This window comes from Apus apus, chromosome 4, assembly GCF_020740795.1.
Source record: "Apus apus isolate bApuApu2 chromosome 4, bApuApu2.pri.cur, whole genome shotgun sequence".
Taxonomy (NCBI): domain Eukaryota; kingdom Metazoa; phylum Chordata; class Aves; order Apodiformes; family Apodidae; genus Apus; species Apus apus.
Window position 1 is genome coordinate 59,277,791 of NC_067285.1, and position 23,489 is coordinate 59,301,279.

At 42.9% G+C, this 23,489-nt stretch overlaps 1 protein-coding gene across 2 annotated transcripts; it reads left to right on the forward strand.

Annotated features, from left to right (window-relative positions):
* The first annotated feature begins 664 nt into the window (after positions 1-664).
* Positions 665-22,554, forward strand: COQ2 (coenzyme Q2, polyprenyltransferase). Of its 2 annotated transcripts, XM_051617403.1 has the most exons (9): positions 665-896; positions 1,015-1,181; positions 3,179-3,300; positions 3,561-3,646; positions 3,982-4,115; positions 4,560-4,748; positions 13,379-13,530; positions 16,307-16,352; positions 16,598-22,554. In XM_051617403.1, the coding sequence occupies exons 1-8, from the start codon at positions 686-688 to the stop codon at positions 16,350-16,352; spliced, it is 1,107 nt and encodes a 368-aa protein (XP_051473363.1). In that variant the 5' UTR covers positions 665-685; the 3' UTR covers positions 16,598-22,554. The 2 variants fall into 2 exon arrangements, with proteins under 2 accessions (XP_051473363.1, XP_051473362.1); XM_051617402.1 differs by having other exon boundaries at positions 16,307-22,554.
* Positions 22,555-23,489: the final 935 nt, after the last annotated feature.

Sequence of the window (23,489 nt, forward strand, 5' to 3'; positions counted from 1 at the left end):
GGGCCCGCTGGGCGGGGCGCGGCGGTGCCTGGGTCCGCAGCTGCTGCCTGTGCCGCCGCACAACCCGGCTGTTCACCTGGCAGGGCGGCCAGAGGTAGGATTCACACCTCGCAGAAGCGCCTCCAACTTAATAAGCTCTACAGGTGACATCCCACAGATGACTCATCTTCGCAAAGCGTTGCACGCTGAGCTGCTACCGTGACCCCTGTGCGAGCAAAGCGGGCGGGAGAGCAGCGCGGGGAGCGAGGCGGGCACAGCCCGCGCCGGCCGCGGCCCTGCCTGTGGCAGCGGCTCCTGCCTCGGAGCTCCTGGTCTCAAGGGTCTTCTCTGTGTGAATGCTCTACACCTCGGGTCTTGCCTTTGAACGTCGGTATCAATACGTATCTACACACAGTCACTAATCTGAGACCGGGAACCGTTACTGCGTCTCACCCGTGTTCCAGTTTACTTTTGCGTTTTTTACTCTGGAGCTTGTTTTGCTCACCCAGGACTTACTGTAAATAAGCTCCCGGAAGGTGCAGTAAGTGACATCATGACACCGTACTCCAGGGGATCCATGAACGTGTGCGAGAAGAACGAAAACCCCGACCCGGGCCCCGGGAGCGGCGCTGACACCGCCCCGCGAGGGGCGCGCTGCGCGTGCGCGGCGCCGCGTGCGCGGCCGCGCCGGCAGCGGGGCGGCAAGATGGCGGCGCTGCTGGCGCGGCTCAGCCGGGCCTGCCCCGGGCCCCGCGCCGCCCGCCTGCCCCGCGCCCCGGCCCCGCCGCTGCCCCCCGCCCCGGCCCCGGCCCCGGCCCCGCCGCGGCCGCTCAGCTTCTCGGCGGCAGAGCTGGTGCGCGCTGCCCCGGGCCCGGTGCAGCCCTACCTGCGCCTCATGCGGCTGCACCAGCCCGCCGGTGAGCGCGCGGGGCGAGGCCGGGGCCGGGGCCGGGGCCGGGCGGGCGGGCTGGGGGCCCTGCGCCCTGCCCCGCGGCTCGCTCCCTCACGCCGCCGGCGGGTCTTGTCTTCCCCCAGGGACGTGGCTGCTGTACCTGCCGTGCAGCTGGAGCATCGGGCTGGCGGCCGGGCCGGGCTGCCTGCCGGACTGGCAGATGCTGTCGCTGTTCGGCGTGGGAGCCGTCCTGATGCGCGGGGCCGGCTGCACCATCAATGACATGTGGGACCGGGACTACGACAAAAAGGTAGAGGAGCCCCCGCTGCCCTGCAGAGGCCCAGGGAAGTGAACTGCAGGTTAATTGACCAAGTAGGTGTCCGTCCGTCTCCAGCAGCACCAGTGCTTCCCTGCTGACTTCAGGCCTAGGGTCGGGTGCACAAGTTCCTCCACGGTTCTGTCTGAGATGTGCGTGTGCGATTGATTTGTGCACGTTTCCTCCTAGAGTAGTAGAGACAGTTTTGTGTAACTCTTCTCTTTCTAGGACTGTAGTAAGTCTTTGTCAGATAAAACGGATATTGTTTTCACCTGTGGGTAGTACTTGAACACGTTTATTTCTCAACTTTGTTTTGCATTGCAGAACAAAAATAAATAATTTTTTTATTTTTTTTTTTTGCTACCCTTGCTAGTTACAATCCATCCAAGAAACAATTTTTATTTTTAAAAAAAAATTCTTGGGACCAGGGTTTCCTGGAGTATTGTTGATTTCTTCATGAGAATGGCTGTTAAGAGTATCATGCCCAGACCTGAGCTAATCCTCTTATGTTATGTCGTATTTTTAATCTCCCTTTTGTTCAGAAGAGGAAAATAAGCAAAAAGCAGTGCCCAGTGTCAGCTGCTGAAATATGTCCAGGTGCAGGCATAGAGGGGAGTGTGCTGGTGATGTGTCACTGCTTTTCCTGCTTTCTGTTCATGTATTGTTCCTTTGGCTTGGATTTTGGATCTCAGTGGTGGCAAGAGACAAGATAATGAGCCAATCTGATTTGTGAAGTTCTTCTTACAGCACTTTTGTATTTGTGCTGTTGGGAAGGCAATGAATCAGTACAGGTTTTGTGGAAGCTTTGGATGGTTTAGAATTGTTTAGAATTAGAAATTAGAAAATTAGAATTGTTTAGAATTAGAAATCAGAATTAGAAAGGTTTAGATTTTGTAAACAACTACATATGCTACTATATTTGACGGGGTAGGGGTCTGATAATTCATTTGTTCATTAACATGATGTGATTGGATGTAAAGTTTTAAAAATACGCATTGCAGCTCACTCTTACATACCTTAAAAGGATATCTCCAAAATAAGTGTGAGAGAGGCCGAGTCAATACCAGGATGTTGGCTTGTGTTTGAGGTTTTAGATTTATGTTATTGATTATTTGGTAAATGTTTCCTTTAAATGAAATTCCTACATTTGGTTACAATGTGCAGTGGAATCGGTCACAAATATATTAAGTGCATGTTTAAACTGCAAAAGCAGCATTTGATATTTAACATAATCTGATTGGGGGGTAGAAAAAAATAAGAGTTTAAGTTCACATTATTAAAGCATATGCCAAACACTATACATACATAATGTTCTGTAAAAAGTTGGCTTCTGAACCTCTCTGAATAGACTTTACCCCATTTTTATCAACAGGCAAAACTTTTGTCCTTTTTTCCTTCTGACAGTGGTCACCTTTGGCAAGTAACTCAACCATACATTTCAGTTTAGCTTTTCCCTGATACTTGTTTCTTTCTTCAGTTTGCCTGCTATGATTTCTTGTTCCAGACAGTTTCTACACTCCATTGTGTCACAGAAAGGATTGTCCTTTCACAGTTATTAACAATGGTTATGTGTGCTAGAGGAGCCCTGCATCTTTATGATATTTTACATGGCAATCACTTTCAAGCATTTAATCACGGAAGTGCTACTCAAATTTGGGATAGTTAGCTCACAACTGTTAAAATCTGATATATTTTTTTTTCCTATATGAGATGTCTACAGTGTTTCTCATTGCACACAAGTGGCATTTTATTTCTGCTCTAGTTTTTCAAACTTGCATGCTTCTACTATAAGCACTGTTGCTTAGAAATACAGCTCATGTCCAAGATGATGTACTAGGTTTGTATTCTTGAAGGAACCCCATCTCATACATTCTGTGATCTATTTCTGTTTATATTGCTGCTTATATGCCAATGGTGTGACTTTTGTTTTCAAGATAAGTTGGAATGTGTTCTGTTGGATTTGGTATTAACATTATTCTTTCCATGTTTAGGTTGTGAGAACAGCAAGTAGGCCCTTGGCAGCTGGAGATATATCCACTTTTCAGTCCTTCATTTTTCTTGGGGGACAGCTTAGCTTGGCGCTTTGTGTGCTTCTGTGTCTGAATTACTATAGGTGATGTATAAGTTGGGTTTTTTTGTTTTGTTTTGTTTGTTGTTTTGTTTTGTTTTTTAAATTTGATTCTGCATCCAGATTTAAACACAGAGTTTTTCATCAGAAAAGGTGTTAGGGGCAGAGGGAGGAGGTTATTAGTTGTGTAATTGTATTTGAAAGTAAAAGAATTAATTCAGTACTGTGTACAGCTCCTGTAATGCTGTGCTATATATTGTGATCTTCAGACTGGCAAGTAATAAACATCTTTATACTTTTTACAGTATTGTTCTGGGAGCAGCCTCCTTGTCTCTTGTGATCACCTACCCTCTGATGAAGAGAATAACGTATTGGCCACAGTTAGTTTTGGGTGAGCTGGAAATTATTTTACTATTTTTTTCTTCAGGTGTGGTTTTTGGGGTGTTTTACAAATCAGTAATTGAACTTCAGCAATCTGTTTCTTTATAACTTTATAAGAAAAAAAATAATACCTTATAAACAAAGTTCTGCTGTCCCACAAGCTTCTGCACTCTTTTATAGTCAGTTATACCAACATGTTAAACTGACATCTAAGTGTTTTAACTTTAGACTTGTTGTTTGAGTATACTGTAATTTAATTCTATATGTGTAATTTAGATTACTCCATTACTCCTGGCAATCTTGTAACTATTTTCTCTTTTTTTTCCCCTCTCTTTGTGTTTTTAGGACTTACATTTAATTGGGGAGCTCTTCTTGGCTGGTCTGCCATCAAAGGGTCATGTGAATGGTCTGTTTGTTTGCCCTTGTACTTAGCTGGAGTGATGTGGACTCTGGTATATGATACCATTTATGCACATCAGGTAGAATAACAGTGGGAAATGTTAGATACCTGTGTATGTTTTTGTGTTTATTTTACAACTTTGTTGTTAAACAGTAGTACCAACCTGTTGCAGTTCTTCAGCATCCGCTGAGCTAAGACAGCACCAAAGAAACCCCAGCCCTTGCACCTTTTATTACTGTTTGCAAATGTTGTACATATCAGCTGGAAGGCTGGAAGTTTAATGCATTTTGTGTGCTTACACATTTGCATTGCATAAATAACTTTGATGTCCATATTAGCTGTTGGTTGCTAAAACAGTCCTTAAGGACCAACCTAATTTAAATTTTAGTGTGGGGACCTACAGGTGCACTTAAATTGGGTTCCTAATAAGCACTGGAATCTTAAGCAAGGCCCCCCCTTCTTATCTTCCTTATGAAGTGGCAGCTGGAGTGTGGATTTTTTGCCAATTATCCTTTCATTCTAGGATAAGAGGGATGACATCATTATCGGTGTAAAGTCAACAGCATTACAGTTCAAGGAGGATACGAAACAGTGGCTCAGTGGCTTCAGCCTGGCAATGCTCCTGAGTTTGTGCATCACAGGAATTAACTGTAACCAGACGTTCCCATATTACTCAGCTGTGGCTGCCATAGGGGCTCATCTAGCACACCAGGTTTGATGGATTTATTTGTACTTTTTTATGTGAAAGTTCTTGATAAGAAATAAGAGTGCTTTTGAAACTCTATTAATTCCCCAACAGCCAACAAAACCCTGAAAAACAAGTCCTGTAAAGAGAACCAAAGTCTTCTGGTTTCTTTCTGAGTGATTATTCTAATGTTAGTTCTTTCTAAACATTCTCATGCTTATCATCTTCAAGATTTCTGAACATGTGCTTAACTAACTGGGTTCAGAAAGCTAACATAAGGGGTAGGTTTTCCTTAACTCATTGAATTTGTGATGAGGTACTTGCATTTCTGAAGGTGTATCTTGTGGCTTGGCTGCTGTTGGGTTTTACTTGTCTGTTCAGTGTTTTCCGTTTTCTGTGCTTGAGGGTCTGACAGATTTTCAAGGGTGTAAAAAACATCATGTCGTAGAAGCTTCTGGACAATGTTTCAAATTATTTGATCAAAACACAGCCCTATCACCTCTGTACAAGCTGTTCCATATGGGGTTAGGATGGCAGGCCAGACTGTATGTACACACGAAGCAAAATTTTATTATAAATTACAATAATTAGGCAACTGGGCTAAAGGACATAAATCAGAATACCCTCTACACTCTAGTCAACAGTGTAACTGCTCTAGCAACTACTTGTTACTGACATTCACTACATCTAGAACAATAACCAACACAATATTTTAAAGCAATAGTTTAAAGCTGGCTTCATTATGAAATAGGGATTGATGTTACTTACCCTCCGCGACGACCGTGGGGTAGCTCCCTTTCTCTCAGCCTCTGGGCAGTAACTGTTTGAGGGGCGTCCCCACTCGGGTGGTGGAAATCAAACACACCCCATGGGGAAAGTGTGCAAGAATCCCACCCAGTCAAGAATGGGACTGTGCTTTTATAGAATAAAGTGATTGACTGTCAGTCATCCGCTGCCAAGCCAAGCCTCCTCTCCTTTCTCAGGGCTCTTTCTAGCTTAGCAAAAGATTTTTTTATCACATACAAACACTGTCTCTTTCTTTATCAGTTTTCTGATTTTCTCTCTGTGTCTGGGCCCAGCTGCTCCAGAGTGTCTTCCAACACCAAGGTACAGCATGGCCTGGACCAGCTTATCTGGTAGTTGTTTTTCACCAGAGAGCACACAGAATAGAGCAGATGTCGAGTCCTTTTCCCACAGAGGCCCACTGAGGCAGAGCATCCTGCTACACTCCACCCCCATGACTGCAGTCAATCATCTTTACCTCATGAAGTGGTAATGCAGGTACCTCTTGCCTCCATGCTATAAAAGTGTCCCTTATATATGTGTATATTGTCGTCAAATCAAGTAAGATAAGAAACATCAATTCCTATGCATCATTAAAAAACAATGTTGAGGTGGGGTCAGTTGTGCTAAGCCTCAGTTTATGCACCCTACCTTTAAACATCCAGTTATTATTAAAGCCAGACATAGTTATACCCATTTTAGCAATACTATGATAGGGTTTAATATTAAGTTCAAAGTCTCAGTAACAGTTGGTGACCATCCAGACCAGGTTTCCCACCACTGATCTTCTCCCTGCTTCTTCACTCATTCCAGACCACGGTGTATTTTCTCTGCATCATGATGCACAGTAACAAGGTTTTTCTGACCTTCCTTTTTCATTTGTTGTATCAGTTCTTGTAAATGAGGATGTTTCAGCAGTCTTTGAGCCAAAGCGATGTCCATTCCAATAGGTGTTGATGACCTGGTGTTGCTGGAGGTGTTGCACATTGCTGCTTTTATATTCTGGTACACGTTTGAGAGTATGGAGTAGTTGAAGTCATATCCTAATATACAGGTGAAATTACAAATACATGCATTTGAGTGGTTATCAAGTTTCTTGTTATCTGTTGTCAAATCACTACAAAAGGTTCTTAAGCATATACATACTTTCCCAATATACACTAAGACTGACTTGGGATGAGTATCAGAGTACATTTCAGAATAACAAAAACTCTGCTCAGTTTCTCAACAGAGGCTGGGCTTTTAAAGTACTGCTTTCACATATAAATCCATGTTGTTCTTTCACAATGCAAGCATCAGCATCAATTGTTTGTCAGTCATCCCTGTGATTGTTTTTGAAAGCCCATACTGGATGTTCTTGTGTATATGTGTGTTATTACTGTCGATTCCTAATGCCACAATAGGATAGATAGTATATACAATCACATGGCATATGATCAAATGGTTACTGTGGATGCAGAGATGTTATTGCTGTCTTGATTGCATTTAAAATGAATAAGCTGCCACCACAAATGAAATTTCTTTTCAAAAGATGTAGAGTGATCCTTTCTCATTTCCCTAGGTCAAAGCTCATTTTATCCTCTGATTATTGCATCAGCAGTAGATTTCACCCATAACTGAACTTGGATAAAGATTAGTGCTAATGATATGTTACTTTGAGCAATTCCCAAAGCATCAGCTAATTGTTGGTGATCAGCACTGTGAATTTTCCTAAATCAGAAAAAAGGATTGAAGCTAGCCATTGTTTGTTCCTAAAGCTATTAAAGAAGATCTCAAAGGTTGATCCATAGCACTGAAGTACTTCACTACCACACTTTGTTAGTAAGTGTTTCTGCATCAAAAATGTTTAATATGCTTAGTCCTGTTCCAAATATGCCTGTTTTATCTTTTTTTTTTTTTTAATGGGATAGTGTTCTCTGGTGTCACTGGGAAGACCATCTGGTATAAGGTGTACATAAGAAAGGTGAACAAAGAATCACAGAATGATAGGATGGCTATGGTTGGAAGGGCCTTAAGGATCATCCAGTTCCAACGCCCCCTGCCATCGGCAGGGACATCTCCCACCAGACTAGGTTGCTCCAAGCCCCATCCAGCCTGGCCTTGAACACTTCCAGGGATGGGGCATCCACAACTTCCCTGGGCAAATTGTTCCAGTGTCTCACGACCCTCATAGTGAAGAATTTCTTCCTGCTGTCTAACCTGACTCTAACCTTTTCCAGTTTAAAGCCATTCACCCTTGTCCTGTCACTACATGCCCATGTAAAAAGTCCCTCCCCAGCTTTCCTGTAAGGCCCCCTTTAGGTGCTAGAAGGCTGCTATAAGGTCTCCCTGGAGCCTTCTCTTCTCCAGGCTGAACAGCCCCAACTCTTTCAACTTGTCTTCACAGGAGAGGTGCTCCAGTCCTCATCATCTTTCTGGCCCTTCTCTGGACTTGCTCCAACAGCTCCATGTCCTTCTTGTGTTGGAGGATTCAGAGCTAGACACAGTACTCCAGTGGGGTCTCACAAGAGCAGAGGGACAGAGTGACCACCCTGGACCTGCTGGCCACACTTCTTTTGATGCTGCCCAGGACATGGTTGGCTTTCTGGGCTGCAGGTGCACATTGATGGCTCATGTTGAGCTTCTTGTCAACCAGCAGGCCCATGTCCTTCTTCTCAGGGCTGTTCTCAAACCATTCCCCCCCAGCCTGTTTTTGTGCTTGGAATTGCCCCGACCCAGGTGCAGGACCTTGCACTTGGCCTTGTTGAGCTTCATGAGGTTGGCATGGGCCCACTTCCGAAGCCTGTCCAGCTTCCTCTGGATGGCCTCCCTTCCCTCCAGCATGTCGACCACACCTAGGCTCCTCTCTGAGAAGGAGTTTGGAAAGCAAGTGGGTCCAGTCTGAATCTCCCTGGGTTGCTCTACCCAGGTCGTGACAGGGGTGCTGTAAGAGAAAGTAGAGACTTGTCTCGGCAGGGAGAGTCCGAACAGGTTACCCCATTAAAAAAGAAGGAAAAATCACATATGTTTGTAAGTTAGTAGTTTTTATTGATTTTTCTGTTATGTTCATTTGATCCATCATTCCTGAAACACATACCTACCATTTGTGTATAGTCAGTTTTTGTGCAATTCCAGCTGGAGGAGCGTTGCCTTCCTTAATATTGACTAACAGGTTAAAAGGTCCTTGAATTTGTATGGATTGGTGATGTTGAATTTTCTCTGCTTGCTTAAGAGCTCACATCAGAGATTGCAGACCTTTTTCCCAATCAGTGTATCTTTTCTCAGTATCCTTTAATCCTGTAGAACTGAATCCTAGTGGCCATTTGGATCCATGAGGGCCTTTCTGAAACATATTGCAGTAAGTCCCATGTTTGGCAAAGCCCCATTCAACTGCCAAAGAATCATGGAGGTAGACAGACCCAAGTGAGTGAAAAGTTTTTAATTCCTCTATTAGTGTTTGCAGGGCCTGTTCATGGATATTAAGCCAATTCCAGGTCTTTTTTTTCTTAAATAGTGAATATAATGGTCTGGCTATTATAGAAAACCCAGGAACATTATTTCTCCAGTATCCCAGGATACCCATGATCTGTTGAAGCTGCTTTTTTGTAGTAGGAGTCAAGATAGTATGTAACTTTGTAATCATATCATCTGGAATTACAGCCTGGCCAGCAGCCCACCAAGTTCCCAAGAATTTTAGCTCCTTGGCTAGGAGTGCCTTGGCACCTGGCAGAAGGTACTTCTTTATTCCTTCGTAATTTTATTTGTGCCATACTGCTTCTGCTGTTTCTCTTACTACGTTTTCTTCTCCACCCCTATTAGCACATCATCAATGTATTGATAGATTTGTTCCTCTTCTGGAATTTTGACCTGTTCAAGGCATTCAGCCAGTGGTGCATTATGTGCAACTGTAGGTGAATATTTATATCCCTCTGGTAAACAATTAAAAATATACTGCACTCCCTCCCAGGTAAATGCACATTTGGGTTTATCTTCTTCCTGAAGTGGAATCATAAAGAACATATCCTTGATGTCTAAATGTGCCATCCATTTGTGGATGGCTGCTTGCAGGGTGTCAGTCAGTGGGCCTGTATTGGCTCTTGAGGTGCCAGTAATGAATTGTCAGCCCACAGCTCCTGTCTGGTTTTCGTCCTGGCCAAACGGGAATTATATGAAGAGTGTGTCATAAACGTAATAACCCTTTGTTCTAAATCCTCAATCGCTTTGCTTATTCCATCTATGACTGCAGGATGAGTGGGGTACTGTTTAACATTAGTCACAGTGGATGTGGGTAAGATGGGAGGTACTTTTAAAAGGCTAATTTCCCAGTTCCTCTGAGAAAGTTTACTATTTAGAGGGTTTGCACACCTGAATGACCAGATACTTCCATCAGGTAATTGCCAAATTTTTCCCTGATGGATATCATACCCCAAGATATTTTCCTTAAGTTCTGCTATTGCAGAAGTATCTGGGGTCATGATTTTTTTCCCCAGGAAGGGTCAGCAGTGTCACAGATAATACTTTTCCCATTAAATGCTGTTAATTTGACTCTTTTTAAGATTTATATTTAAATTTTGATAATCTGTTGGGGTGATTATTGATATCTCTGCTCCCATGTCAATTTTAGAGGTTGTTGTTTAGGTCCTACTGGTAAATAAATATGACGCCCTCCTTCATTAGACTGCCAAGTGAGGAGGCCCAGAGTTCGCCCAGCATCTACTGGTTTTTTTCCTTTATTTTCAAAAGGAATTGAATTGCATCTCTCCTTCAGGGAGTCCTCCTTTTCCCTGTTCCCTCCTTGTTTTACTGCTTTCACTATATCTGCTATAATTGCAGTGGGCTGTCCCTTTAAGGCTGCACTGTGAATGCCTAAGGCTACTTGCAGTTCTCCACAGTTCATCTTGTTGCTCTTGTGAATGAAAAGGCTCTGATTTCTTCTTGTCTTTCATCACAGGGAGATTAGATTTAAAGGTTCTCACCCGAGTCTCGGAAGGTCTCTGCCTTTCACATTTTGAGCTTTTGTTGGGGGGCCTAGTTGGATCTTTGGGATCCAACCAGCCCATGTCTCTTACATGATTTAATATATCGTGCAAGATTTCTTCCCAAGTGGGGATTGGCTGTCTTGGGGCTTGGAGATCTTGGAGTGCCTCATTATGAGCCAGATCTCTACTAATCTCATCCCGGCGCCCTGCTAAGTATGTTTTCAGTACTGTTGGGGCCCCCCTCAGGAGAGGTCTTAACATATTAGGATTTACTTCAGCAAAAATTGGGATGTCTACATCTGCACGGTCATGCATTGCCTGCAAGCAGGCTGCTTTTCTAACAGCACTGGCTAATTCATTAGGTGACTGGATAGGTATGCAAGCTGGTTCTCCTCTTTCCATGATATCTATCCCCCCTGCCCAATAGGCAACCCGACTGGTTATAGAATGGGGGCGGCTGTTGGGTTCAGGTCCGAGACTTAATAATACTGCTGGACCCCAATACCCATCAGCCTCATTGCTATCTAGCAGTATTCTGTCTCCTCCTGTGAGGCTCACTCTCCACAAATACTCAGTTTCTGACTCTCCTGCTTTTCGTCCGTACTTCTCCTGTAAATTTGACAATCGCAGGGGGTCCCAGGAAGCAGTTTTAACTATACTTCTCTGGCCTCCTTCAAATCCTTCTGATACCTTGGTTTTAGTTATGGGTTTCAGTTTTAGTTCAGGAATTTCCTCCTCTGTGGGAGCTGAATGTTCAGTTGTTTCTTCCTCATCACCATTATTTTCATCATTACTTTCATTAGAGCTTTCCCAAATACCACAGTCCCAATCCTCTGCTGATAATATTATTTTTTTTATTTTATTAACATCCAGAGGATTAGGGGTTTTTAGTAGTATTTGTTCTAATTTCTCTTCCAAAAGTCTACCTTTCTCTCTGGATTCTTTCAAGTCTTGTTCTAATAGCTCATTTTGCAACATTAGGGACAGTTCTGCTTGTTTGTATTCCTTTATTTCATTATTCAAATCATTATTTGTTTTTAGAATTTGTTCTCTCCATTGCCATGCAGCTTTTAAACACTGCCCTAACACATGGCAAATAATACCTTTTCCTTTTGTATTTTTTAACGATCCCCTGTTTTTATCTATTTTAGCTTGAATATTCTCCCAGTCACACCAATTGGCTGCTGACCAAGAGTCTTCAGATTCAATATTTATACCATGCCTCCGTAGATACTCTGTTAAACCCTTTACTTGTTTTTCAAAACTGTCTGCCATCACTGTCTGCTCCCCTGCTCGCTGTGCCAATTGTCCCAAATGGGGTTAGGATGGCAGGCCAGACTGTATGTACACACGAAGCAAAATTTTATTATAAATTACAATAATTAGGCAACTGGGCTAAAGGACATAAATCAGAATACCCTCTACACTCTAGTCAACAGTGTAACTGCTCTAGCAACTACTTGTTACTGACATTCACTACATCTAGAACAATAACCAACACAATATTTTAAAGCAATAGTTTAAAGCTGGCTTCATTATGAAATAGGGATTGATGTTACTTACCCTCCGCGACGACCGTGGGGTAGCTCCCTTTCTCTCAGCCTCTGGGCAGTAACTGTTTGAGGGGCGTCCCCACTCGGGTGGTGGAAATCAAACACACCCCATGGGGAAAGTGTGCAAGAATCCCACCCAGTCAAGAATGGGACTGTGCTTTTATAGAATAAAGTGATTGACTGTCAGTCATCCGCTGCCAAGCCAAGCCTCCTCTCCTTTCTCAGGGCTCTTTCTAGCTTAGCAAAAGATTTTTTTATCACATACAAACACTGTCTCTTTCTTTATCAGTTTTCTGATTTTCTCTCTGTGTCTGGGCCCAGCTGCTCCAGAGTGTCTTCCAACACCAAGGTACAGCATGGCCTGGACCAGCTTATCTGGTAGTTGTTTTTCACCAGAGAGCACACAGAATAGAGCAGATGTCGAGTCCTTTTCCCACAGAGGCCCACTGAGGCAGAGCATCCTGCTACACAGCCTTAATGGCAGGGGAACAGGGTTTTTCAGAGAAGATTTCACTTCTTTTATTCCATTTTTACTTCTTCAAAGGCTGAATTGCACGTTTTGAGGTTTTGGAGGGTTTTTTTTCTAATAATCCTTTCACTTGTTTTGCTTAACTTGTCTTGTCATCCTTCTCAAGACTTATCCAAGCTTTGTTTCCATGAATATTTTTCAGTAAGTTTGCCCTTGCGGCACTGCGTGGGTTTTTTTTTTGCTTTTTGTTGAGACTCAACAGCATACAGCTGCCAAGCTGAGCAAGCCTTGCTGCTACCTGTTGTTGCAGGCATCTTGATACTTTTTTTGCAAGCCCTAACAAGGAGTGACTGGACTAAACCTATGAACCTTCCTATGCATTCCAGTTAGCATGGCTCACTTTTGGCTTTCCAGTCCCTTGTCTGTGCTGAAACGTGGAGCAAGACCTTGCAGCAGAAATTTAAAGAAGCAGGCAGGTTTTGGTGGTTTTGTTTTTATTTAAAGTTCCCATTGAAGAATTAGGTGGCTACCTACTGAGTAAAATCTCAAAAAGACTTATTTACATGCCCAGATTTGTTTACATTTTTAAATATCAAACTATGGTATCCTGGCTATTAATACAGTCCTTCATTGAGAGGGTCCAGGAATTGTGTTTACATGTGATCCTTGAATTTTCTGATGTGTGTTGAAAAAATCTGTCAAGTAAACATAGATGCCAGTTCTGAAAAAAATCCTTTGTAAGCACAGAATATTCCTGTTTATTGTGGAGGTAAGGGTAGACTTCGGAACTGGCGATTCAGTTTTTGAAGACCTTTTTGTGTGTCTTTGTGGTGTGTCAAGTATTTATGAGTCCATAGAATAATAATGCTAGAATATTATACTGTGATTTTGCAGATTTACACTTTGGACATAGACAAACCTGAAGACTGCTGGAAGAAATTTGCTTCAAATCGTACTGTAGGAGTTCTGCTCTTCACAGGGATTGTGTTTGGAAATCTGTGGAAACGAGAAGACTCAAAAAATGTAGAAGAGCCTGTAGAAAACAGGTAGTTGAAATTACTGTAAATACTGATGTTTTAGTCCAGCTAAAATATAAGTACTGTAAGAAGGAACACTTTTAAACATAACTGTATCTGCTTTATACTGTTTATTTCTAAAAGCTGGTGAAAACATTCTTGTTTCTAAAAGCATACAAATGACATTATCCTACAGTGCAAGTTTTGATTATCCTTAAAGGACTTTAGCCTCCATAAAAGCTTCAACAAGTGAAGCTACTCTGCTAGTCCTTTGTAGTACAAGGAAACTTCTGTCAAGCTGTGAAGACTGTGAGCCCAGAATTTTATATGAAAGCGATGTCTCTTAGTGAAAGCATGTGGGAAATGCAGAGTGAGTTCAGGATGTAAATAAAATCTCTACATGTTTGGTGTTCTGATGTATTGCATAAATACTTTTTAGTATGAATTGTAGCTTGTTGTGTGAAAGAATTGCAGTAACTATTTTCATCTTGAGATGTCCAGAAGCAATCAGGACTTCATGAGTATGTGAGGCCCAGAATAAGAAGTCAAAAGAGAAGTACTTAAAATTATCTTTTTTTCTTGCTGTGGTTGCTGGCAATGTTTCCTCTTCACGTGAAAAGAACAGGCTTCTGCAAAGTTGCCTGCACAAAGTGAGCTGAGCTCGTTTATCAAGAATTATTTCAACACAGACTACTGACAAAACATGACCAGAAGGGCCCAGAGCTATTGTCAGGTGTGCATGACTGGTGGTTGATCCTGAGCTACAAATTCATCATGCAAAGTGATCCTCATTTTTTTCATTTTTATTTTTTAGTTCTATTCGTTTTGATTTATGCCTATTTGTAGTCTTACAGGAAAAACTTGCTTATAGGAGGATGGCTAAAAACAATAAAAATAGCAACTACAGGCTAACAATTACATACCTCCAAACCTTTCATGTTTTCTACTGATTAATGCTCTCTCAGTTACATGATTTGCATGGCAAATTTTATTTGACTTATGGTGTTCAAGAGCTTGTACGGCATATTCTGGAATTAATTTCTGTGGAAGGAGCAACAGACACACCTTTTCTGGGAAAATGATACTATGCGGTTTACCTGAGTTTGCACACTGGCAGGCAAGGCAGGCATGCCTCTCTCCACAGGTGGCTTTGCCTGTACATGCATGTGGGGCTCGGTGGCTTGGTGATGCAGTGTTTCCCTAACTCATTATGGTATTCCAACAACCTTTCCTGATGTCTGCTCTGTACCTTGAGTGGTGGGGCCCAACTGTGCATGCAGTCGCACCGAAAGTAAGGCTATGTACTGCTCTAGCTCTGAAGATGGTTATCATATTTTAAGGTTATTTAAACCAATATGTCCAAAAGCCACTGCAGTCCATAGCCATGCATTCAGAGTTTGCTAACTAGTTTTGCATTACTACTGATGGTGATCAAGCAAAGAAGTTCCTGTTGCAGTGAAATGAGAAACCATATAATAAATCAGTGGCTTTGGTCACAGAAGATCCTTTTTGGAGCTGAAACAGGCTTCTGTGGGTTCTGAACACTTCTTTTTAACATACACCTTATAAAGTTTTCTTCTTCCACTATTTAAACAAATTATGGCAAATATATTTCGAGCAAATTAGTAAGAGTAGATTTTTCAGCCTGACTGCATCTAAGATAGAAATACGTGAAAATGTTAGGAAGGGTAACAGCTTTTAGGGCCCCTTTGGTCCTTACACAGAAGTTGTTCTTAGATAGGATTTATAATTTGGGAGTGGAGGAAGTAGTAAGTTGGAGAAAAGCGGTTTAAAAATTAAGAATAATAATTTTCTGAGCAGTTATGTGACAAAGCTGCATTTTGTAGAGGGAGAATAGGGTCCAACTTCATGTCCAACTTTGGTTATAAGGCATTGCCAGTTAAGAAAAGTCTTGTGATGTAATTAGTATGGATCAGATTCTTAATACTTCTAATATTACACCTTAGAGACGTTGTGGCAAAAGTTATTAATCTGTTTTTAACACACACTTAAGGACACATAAGGTTGTCCTTATGTAGCTTAAATTCGGGAAAAACTCACATTTTTTAGTGCTTTTAAACTTCCTGGTGTCCTTTGTCCAATGACAACTTGTCACAAGCAAGAGTTTGTCTCATAATGAGAGGAAGCAGAAGGTGTAGCTAATAGAATAAAAATTGAAGTTTCAAAACGGTTCTTGTGTCTTAAACTTTTGTGGGGGTTTTCTGACTTCATCTCAAAATGCATTTTACAAAGATAAGCCATATAGCTGTATTTTAGGTTCATTGACTGGAGAATTAAGAAGGATTTAGGTTCTAGACTATAATAGTGAATGTGTTATTTGCATGAGCATTTTATGATTAAAACACAGAAATAAGAAATAACTTTTTTAAGTGCAAAAGAGACAAAGGCTGAACTACTTCCTGGCTAAAACCCTGTTTGTATCTGCTGGTAGGTATTGGTGTACATCTCCTTCCATTCCCAAGCTATTCTATTCCAACTCTTTACAGGGACACTCTCCACTGCATTTAGACACAGTGTGTTAGAAAAACCTCAAATATACCCATCTCTAAGCACCAGCTTCATTATTAGCTGGTGTGCTCTTGCACAAATAAACAGTGTCCTCTGGAAGTTCCTTCTCCAGCGTCAAATGTTGCATTTCTCTATCTTTTTCCAATGTTCCTCCACAGTAGTTGAGATAAAAAATGCTTTTGGAGGAAGCAGGAAGGTCAAATGTACTTTGCAAATGCAAACATGAAACACTGGCAGTTGCTCAGTTGCCTTTGTGTGCTTCTTTTGTTCTTTGCAGAAAGTTCTATCAAAGCAACACCAGCTCTTTTCAGGAGTATCCATAGGTATGTAAGCGTGCTGATTCCTGCAGGGATATGGAGAGGGGTTGCCATGGCATTGGCACTTGTCATGGTGCGGCTGGACGCTGGATCTTTGACTCAGAAGCCTGCTTGGGAGAGTGGCACATGGGAGCTTTCACACTCACCTTTGCCAGGAGGAGGGACTCATGATTTTGCTATTTGTGTATTTCTTGTTAAATATGATACCATTAATGTAAGGAGGCCAGCTTTTTCCCTGTGTCTAATTTCAGGAAAGTATGTGCTGCAGGCTTCCAGCTCAGGAACTGTGGTGTGCAAACAGAAGGGCTGGAGGCTGTGGGACAGCCAGCAGGGAGTCACCTGGTCAGGCATAGCATGAGCCACTGATAGCAGAATGTGGAGTGAACAGGTGATTCGATTTAAAGTCAGGAAGGCATGTCAGCTTGTGGAAAGATCAGCACATCCTGTGAGCTGAAGTCGCCAAAAAACCAGCTGAAATCTAAGGTAACCAACCCATCACCTGTACCAGCACAGCATTATGAGTAGCCAGTGGTCATGAAAGGCACTGAAAGCGGAACTGTTGTGATGAAAGGCTGGTGGGGAATTGTATTTTGTGGGTGCTGCTTTGTTTTTATCTTTTGGCAAAAGCCAGGAAAGGGCCATTAATTTGTTTCTGAATGTATCATGGTGCAAATAGAAGGAGAGAAGATCTATTTAAGCTTCAAAACAAAGCTGACAGGAAAAAATGTGGATGTTAACCAGCTGTGTAAAATTAATGTGAAGTTTTGGTACTTGAAGGCTGCTTGCATACTAGAGAGGTGAGTTTCCTGCAGTGCCTCCCTATAATTTGTGACAGGTGAAAGGCCAGAGCAAATTTTAACACAGTACATGCTATATATAGCACCAGAATTATAAAGGAAATTGTAAAACACCTCTTTAGTTTCACATCACTTTTTCTGGATGGTTGTGTTTTTTAAACACCACCCCCTATCCCCAGCCAGGCAGCTGTGCTGCAGATGTGGTTTTGTCTGAGCTAAGCAGGTAGAGGTCTAATACAATTAATTTAAAAATCAAAACCAACAACAAAGAAGTGTTGAAAATGCTAAGTTCAAAACCTTTAAAAATGCAGCTTTAATTTCTGGATGAGTGAGCAGAAATCTCTGCCATAATGGAAAAAAAGCGAGAACCAAAACCAATCCGTGAATGTTTACACCAGCAGAATGCAATTCTTCCAAACTGCAGAGCTTCTTGGCTAAGGCAGGTAGAGTAACAAGGATAAATACCTAATTGCTAAGGTTTATGGGAGGCCAAGCTAATTTTATGGTACTGATATGAGGACCTAGAGTGAGGGTCTTTAGGACCCTGAGGGATATGGGGAGCAGAAGATGGTTAGTATTCTCTCCCATTTCCTCTCATACTCTACAAAAGCCAGGAGGCCCAGAAACCTGTCCCCTTTTCCTGCTCTATTCTTCCTTGCTGCTGCTGCACTTGGAGATCTTTGAGAGAGGCTCCTGCTTTTCCATCAGCTCACCATGTGCTCTGCAGGATCTGAATCTGTCAGGTGCCGGGAAAAGCCATGGACCCCTCTCCCAAGTTAGGCCTGCTGCAAGGGACCCTCAAGCACCTATCTCTGTCATCATCGAGATTAGGTTTGGTATATATTAGTATATTCTTGTATGTATTGTTCCTCATCCCATGTGTTACTCCCCTTTTCCAGTTCCAGTAAACCTGTTCCAGTTTTAATTTCCAACCTTTAAGTCTCTTTTCCTTATTCCCCTTTTATCTTCCTGTGTGAGGGTGGAGGGGGGTAATAGAGAGCAGTTTTGTTCTCTGGTTTTTGGTTCGTCCTGACCATTAAACCTAGACAGTAATATAAAATACATGTCTTCAATTGTACAAAAGAAAGAACCAAACCTGTAACAAGCTGTGAGGGCAGAGGTGGGATGAAGCAACTGCATGCTTATTCCATAGTACCTTGTTTTTTTTCTTGGACTGGCATTAAAGTATTGTTCAGCTCTGAATGGAAATAAAGTTATTTATCTTCAATATACTTTTCAACTTAACCCAGCAGGCAACAGCACATGCATAGCATGAGGGGTATGTTTTGAGGAGAAACTACAACAGTGTTAAGTGGCTTCTTAATAGGAAGATCTGTGTGCATTTTGTGTTGGCTGCCATGCTGTAGCATGGCCAAAAATGCATCAGACAGATTTTCCAGCTTTATCAGAAGCATTTTCCCGCAAATGCTGTCATGCTATTAACCACTTTTCCAGGAAATCGATAAATGCAAGTGAAAGTTCTTGAAATAAAAATTAAGGAAATACAGAGTACACCATAATGTGTTTTTTGCTTAGTGTTGGCACAATGCTTTTTTTCCTCTCCCTCCACTTCTGCATGCATGACATCAGGCAGTGGATCCAGCAGTGCACTAAATGAGAGATGTGACAGGTTACTGGAGAAGGTGTGGCACTAATCTTATCTGTCAGACAGAGGGGCTGGGAGGTCTCCTGCCACCTTCCTCCTTTGGGGGAAGACCCAGGGCAGAAAGGCAAGGCTCTGTAAGCACAGGTTGTCCGTGAAGCTGATGAGACTGAGGTTGCTCTCGGTGGGGTGAAGGACAGGCTGAAGGTGTGGTCTTGCAGTGCACAGCTCCTCTTCCAGGTGACAGGTGATTAATACCAGGTTGCTCCATCCCAAGCAGGGCTTTGGTATCTGCAGATTCATCTCTTGTTAGGTCTTTATCTGGTGAGGGTGCTTTCTACAGCTGTCCCACCATTAGAGCAACTCAGGGAGCAGTCACCTGTTTTTTCTCTTATGCTAGGTAGGATGGTGAGAGTGCCTTCTCAGTTCTTCCCATGTCTCTGAACCCAGTTGTGAGGGGCTGTTCCGCCAGGGGTCCTCTGAGATCTTGGGACATCCATACAAGGAATGTTGGTGCTATGGAGCTGGTGCAAAGGCAGCGACTGTTTTATCTGCTGTCATCAGGTCTTGTTCAAGAAATCAGTGGCAATGCAGGGGAGGACCAGAAAGTTACCTTCAAGAGTTGGAGCTACTCAGTGCTGATGTAGTTACACCAAAGTCAGAAGGTACCTCAGAAAACTGGAGGTTAAATGCATGGGGAGCTACCATGAGAGGCTATCAGGGTGAGTGGGTTCGGTGCCAGGATAAGTCATGCAGAAGAAACCCCATTGTACAAAAGAGGCATCATGTGCATATGGAGAAGAGAAACAAGACTGCCATCAAACTGAAGGTGAGCAAAGCTCTCCTCTGAAGAGGACTTGTGTGCATGCAGCAGGTGCAGAGCTGCATAGGTTTCCCCACTTGCACAATTCCTCTACCAGTCCAGCTGGCTTGCCTTCTCCAGTCTGTCTTACAAAGTATCTTAGTTATTAAGTAGTAAATGCCCTTTTAAATCATCAGTACAACTTAATTACGAATTAATATCAATACATTTAAAAAGTACTTGTCACATGTCAAATTCTGTTGCAAAGCATGTTGGATGTCATTCTGCCAGTTACTTGGTTAAAGTTAGATTAACATCACAGAATCACAATAGTCATGGTTAGAAAGGGCCTCTGAGATCACCAAGTCCAACCAAAAAAAAAACCACCCCAAAACAACCAAAACCACACAGCTCCACAAAACCACACTTCCTGCATCACGTGTGGCTGTTAACTCAGCTGAGGCTCAAGCACTGAGCTAATACACTGTTCTTGTATGCTGGCAGCATCGTGGCAACAGCTGGCAGGTTGACATAAAACTCCTGGCAGGCCACAGAAATGGCACAGAGCACACATCCAAGCTGGAAGGTAGACATGGGTCAGCTTACCCAAAAAAGCCCCGAAGAGCAGCCAGACTGCTGAGGTTTCCCCACTTTCCACTGCCATCTGGGGATGGGGTCAGGGACAGGAGGACCTGCACTTGCACCCACTGATAGTTCTGCTTGTAAAGGAGTGAGTTGGTGAATGTGTGACCTAGGGAATTAATGAAGCAGCAGATTACAAAACCAATGAGTTGGTTGTTACAAGGGGGTTTATTTTACTGTTGATTTTAACCTTAGTTGTTTTTTACCTTGTGAGCTCCTGAGATGAAGTTTGATTCCCAGAGGGTGTTGTCCTGTAAATCTGAGTGACCCAGAAAAAGAGTGGCACTGCCAAAAGGATGGTGAGAAATAACAAAAAACAAGAGCAAGAAGCAGAAGTTCAGCCAGGCTGTGTGAAGCATCTTATGATAAACTTTTGCCCCAGCCAGCATGCAACCACAGGTGGATGTGAAACCATTCTCCTACTGCTTTCCTTTGGGTCTGACTCGCTGTGGTCATGTGCTACTGCAAAGTAGGTGACACCCTTAACCCCAGCTGTGAGCTCCCCACTGTGCACCTCATGTTTGGGTATTTGCAGCATGAGGGGTTTAAGCAGGTGGCAATGCATCTCCCTAGCCATTACCCTAGCCCCATTTTCTGTCTGATCAGCCAGCCAAATGGACCTGCACCACCATGTGCAGTGTCCCTGGTATTGGAAGCATGAGAGACACGCAGGCATGGGCAGGGAACAGCTCTCATGCCAGCTGCAGTGGTTTTGGTTTTGGTGAGATGTGAACCTGACCCTTAGGTGTTTTTCTAAGGACTGTGAAAATTTCTTTTATTCTTTCCAACCGGAAGAAGGCTTTAGAGATTTAGTTTTGTTAGTACATTTCCCTTCTTCTTAGCTATTGAGACATTTTGGTCTTTGCTGTCTCACTGTGGCTAAGAGAGGCATGCTTTGCAGCCGACTGCCCATCTTCCCACAATGCCACTTCATGGGCCTGGAGAAGCCACATGGGAGGGGGACAGTGGCTGCCAGCTATCAGCAGAGCCCAAGTCAGGTCCCGTGGTCAGAAATCACCAGAAACCACTGCAGCTGCAATGGGAGGCAGTGGGAGCTTTTGGCCTGCGCTGAGCAAGAATGATGTTCTTGTGAGTTTCAGGAGTTTTGTGTTTTGATTTAATTGGTGAAATTTTGTCAGTGTTTTTTTGTCTGACTTAAATGCTGGGTGAAGGGAACAAGCTCAGGTTGGTAATTATGGTGATATTTTCTCAGGGTGACAAAGGGCAGTTATACTTCAATGCACTAGGGTTGCAGGTAAACATAGGCTGCTTTTCTGCTGAAGAAAAGTATTTGCAGGGCCTGGTTGCTCAGTGAGTGTCACCCCAGCTCTGAACAAAGGACAAACTGCTAAAATCCCTAAAATGCTGCTGATGAGTTTTGGGCTTTCTTTAAATGTGTATCTCCCATACCAACCGTACATTTCAGCTCCTATTTCCTTCCCTCCCCAGCAGACTCCTAGGCTACCTGCATGAGCCTAGTCTATGATATTAGAGATCTCCTCTTCTAGAAATCAACTGCTGAACTACAGCTTTTTGCAAACCTCAATCCCCATAGCATCTTGCAATGTTTTTGAAAAAAAAAAACAAACCAACCAAACAAAACCCACATGTACTATCCAGCCAGGAGTTAGCCAGGCAGGCATGTGTGACATTCGGTGCTTGTCTCGAACAATCCAAGAGATAAATAGTATATTCAGTTACTTGTGGTGTCTGGTGTTTGTCTCGATACATCCAAGACATAAGCAGTGTTTAACAAAGAAACGTCTCACCAACCCACCAAACCGGTTTTACTCAACTGATAATGGCAAGACCCCCTGTGATGTGGCAAATGCAGAAGGCGAACCCGGAGAGTTTGGTGTGGAACGTGCTGAGACTGTAGATAGAAGAGGCAAACAATTGGTGCCACAGCTAGCACTGAGCAAGGACATCCGGCAATAACCAGACCTTGAATTAATAAAGAGGCTCAGAGAGTGTTTTCATGTAAATCACCGACCTGGCAGAAAAGGCTTACAAATAACTGGACCAAAGAAATACAGGAGGTGATGAATTTTCCCTGCAAACGTGGAACAGTGATTGGGTAACCGCTGTAGCTCATCCCAGGAATTAACTATATAAAGGAGAAGAGCACCGGTCTCAAGACGCCTGCTAAGATCGGACCACCACCTCCCTTCTGTGAGACCAACGGGACGCCACGGAGCTCTGGGTGGTGACTTTCCTTTAACTCTTGATTTCCTCTCCTGACCTTTCTCTTTTGTAGTAGTTTAGGGTTAGTTATCGCCATCTATTACAAGCTTATAACAAATACATAGTTAAAACTCTTACCAGATGATCTGCACCTAAATAAAAATCTATTTGTGCACCCGATATTGTATTATCCTTGTTTTGTCCTGGCGGGATTGCAAAGAATCTCCACGTATCCGACTATCGGATCGTGACATCACATCATAAAGCAGAGACAGCCACAGTTAAAACTTTGGAGCTGTTGCAAGCCAAGCGGAGGGTTTCAGGACACAGCTCCCTGTCACCTGAGCAGCACTGATGGTAAAAAGGCTCCGTTTAAGGCACTGTAAATACCAGCCTGTTTCACAAAGCCCGTAATTTGCAGTTTAACCTCAACTTCCCCTTCCCTAGTGTGAGAAACGTCTGTCGTGCCAATGAACAGGCCCACACAGATCCTTCAGCGAAGCACAGTTTATTTACATTCTTGCAAGAACGGGTGACCTAAGCAAGTAGGCACACCCATAGGAAGGTGAATAACGGTTTATATTCCCTATTCCCGACGCAAAGTTCCCTCCCCTGTTTCCCCACTGGCTGGGTACTCCAGGGTTTACAGCCTATCTGACACTTCAAATTATCCTATAAGTTTCCCGCCCCTGTTTACACATTCCATTCTAGCAGTTTACTTTTTACCTTTTAAGGTCAAATTTTGACCTTTCTTGCCCCCTTGGCTGTCTTCCCAATTAACAATCTACTGGTGTCATCCTGCCCTGAGGAGCAACATAGAAGTAGCTTTGTTTGGCCTTATCTTGGGCCATAAATCCTTCTCTGTGTTCAGATCCCCCAGATGGAGCCCAATTAAGTCCCTCAATTTCTTGGGCCATAAACCACTCCAGGTGTCATTGGAATGTGTAGATATCTCACTTATCTCAAGCAAACTATTATATTCCTAACACTATATATCTCAAACAAACTATATATTCCTAACACTAAAATATATATATATATATGTGCTCAAACAAACTATATATTCCTAACACTAGAATATATATATATATATATATATATATACACATGAACCA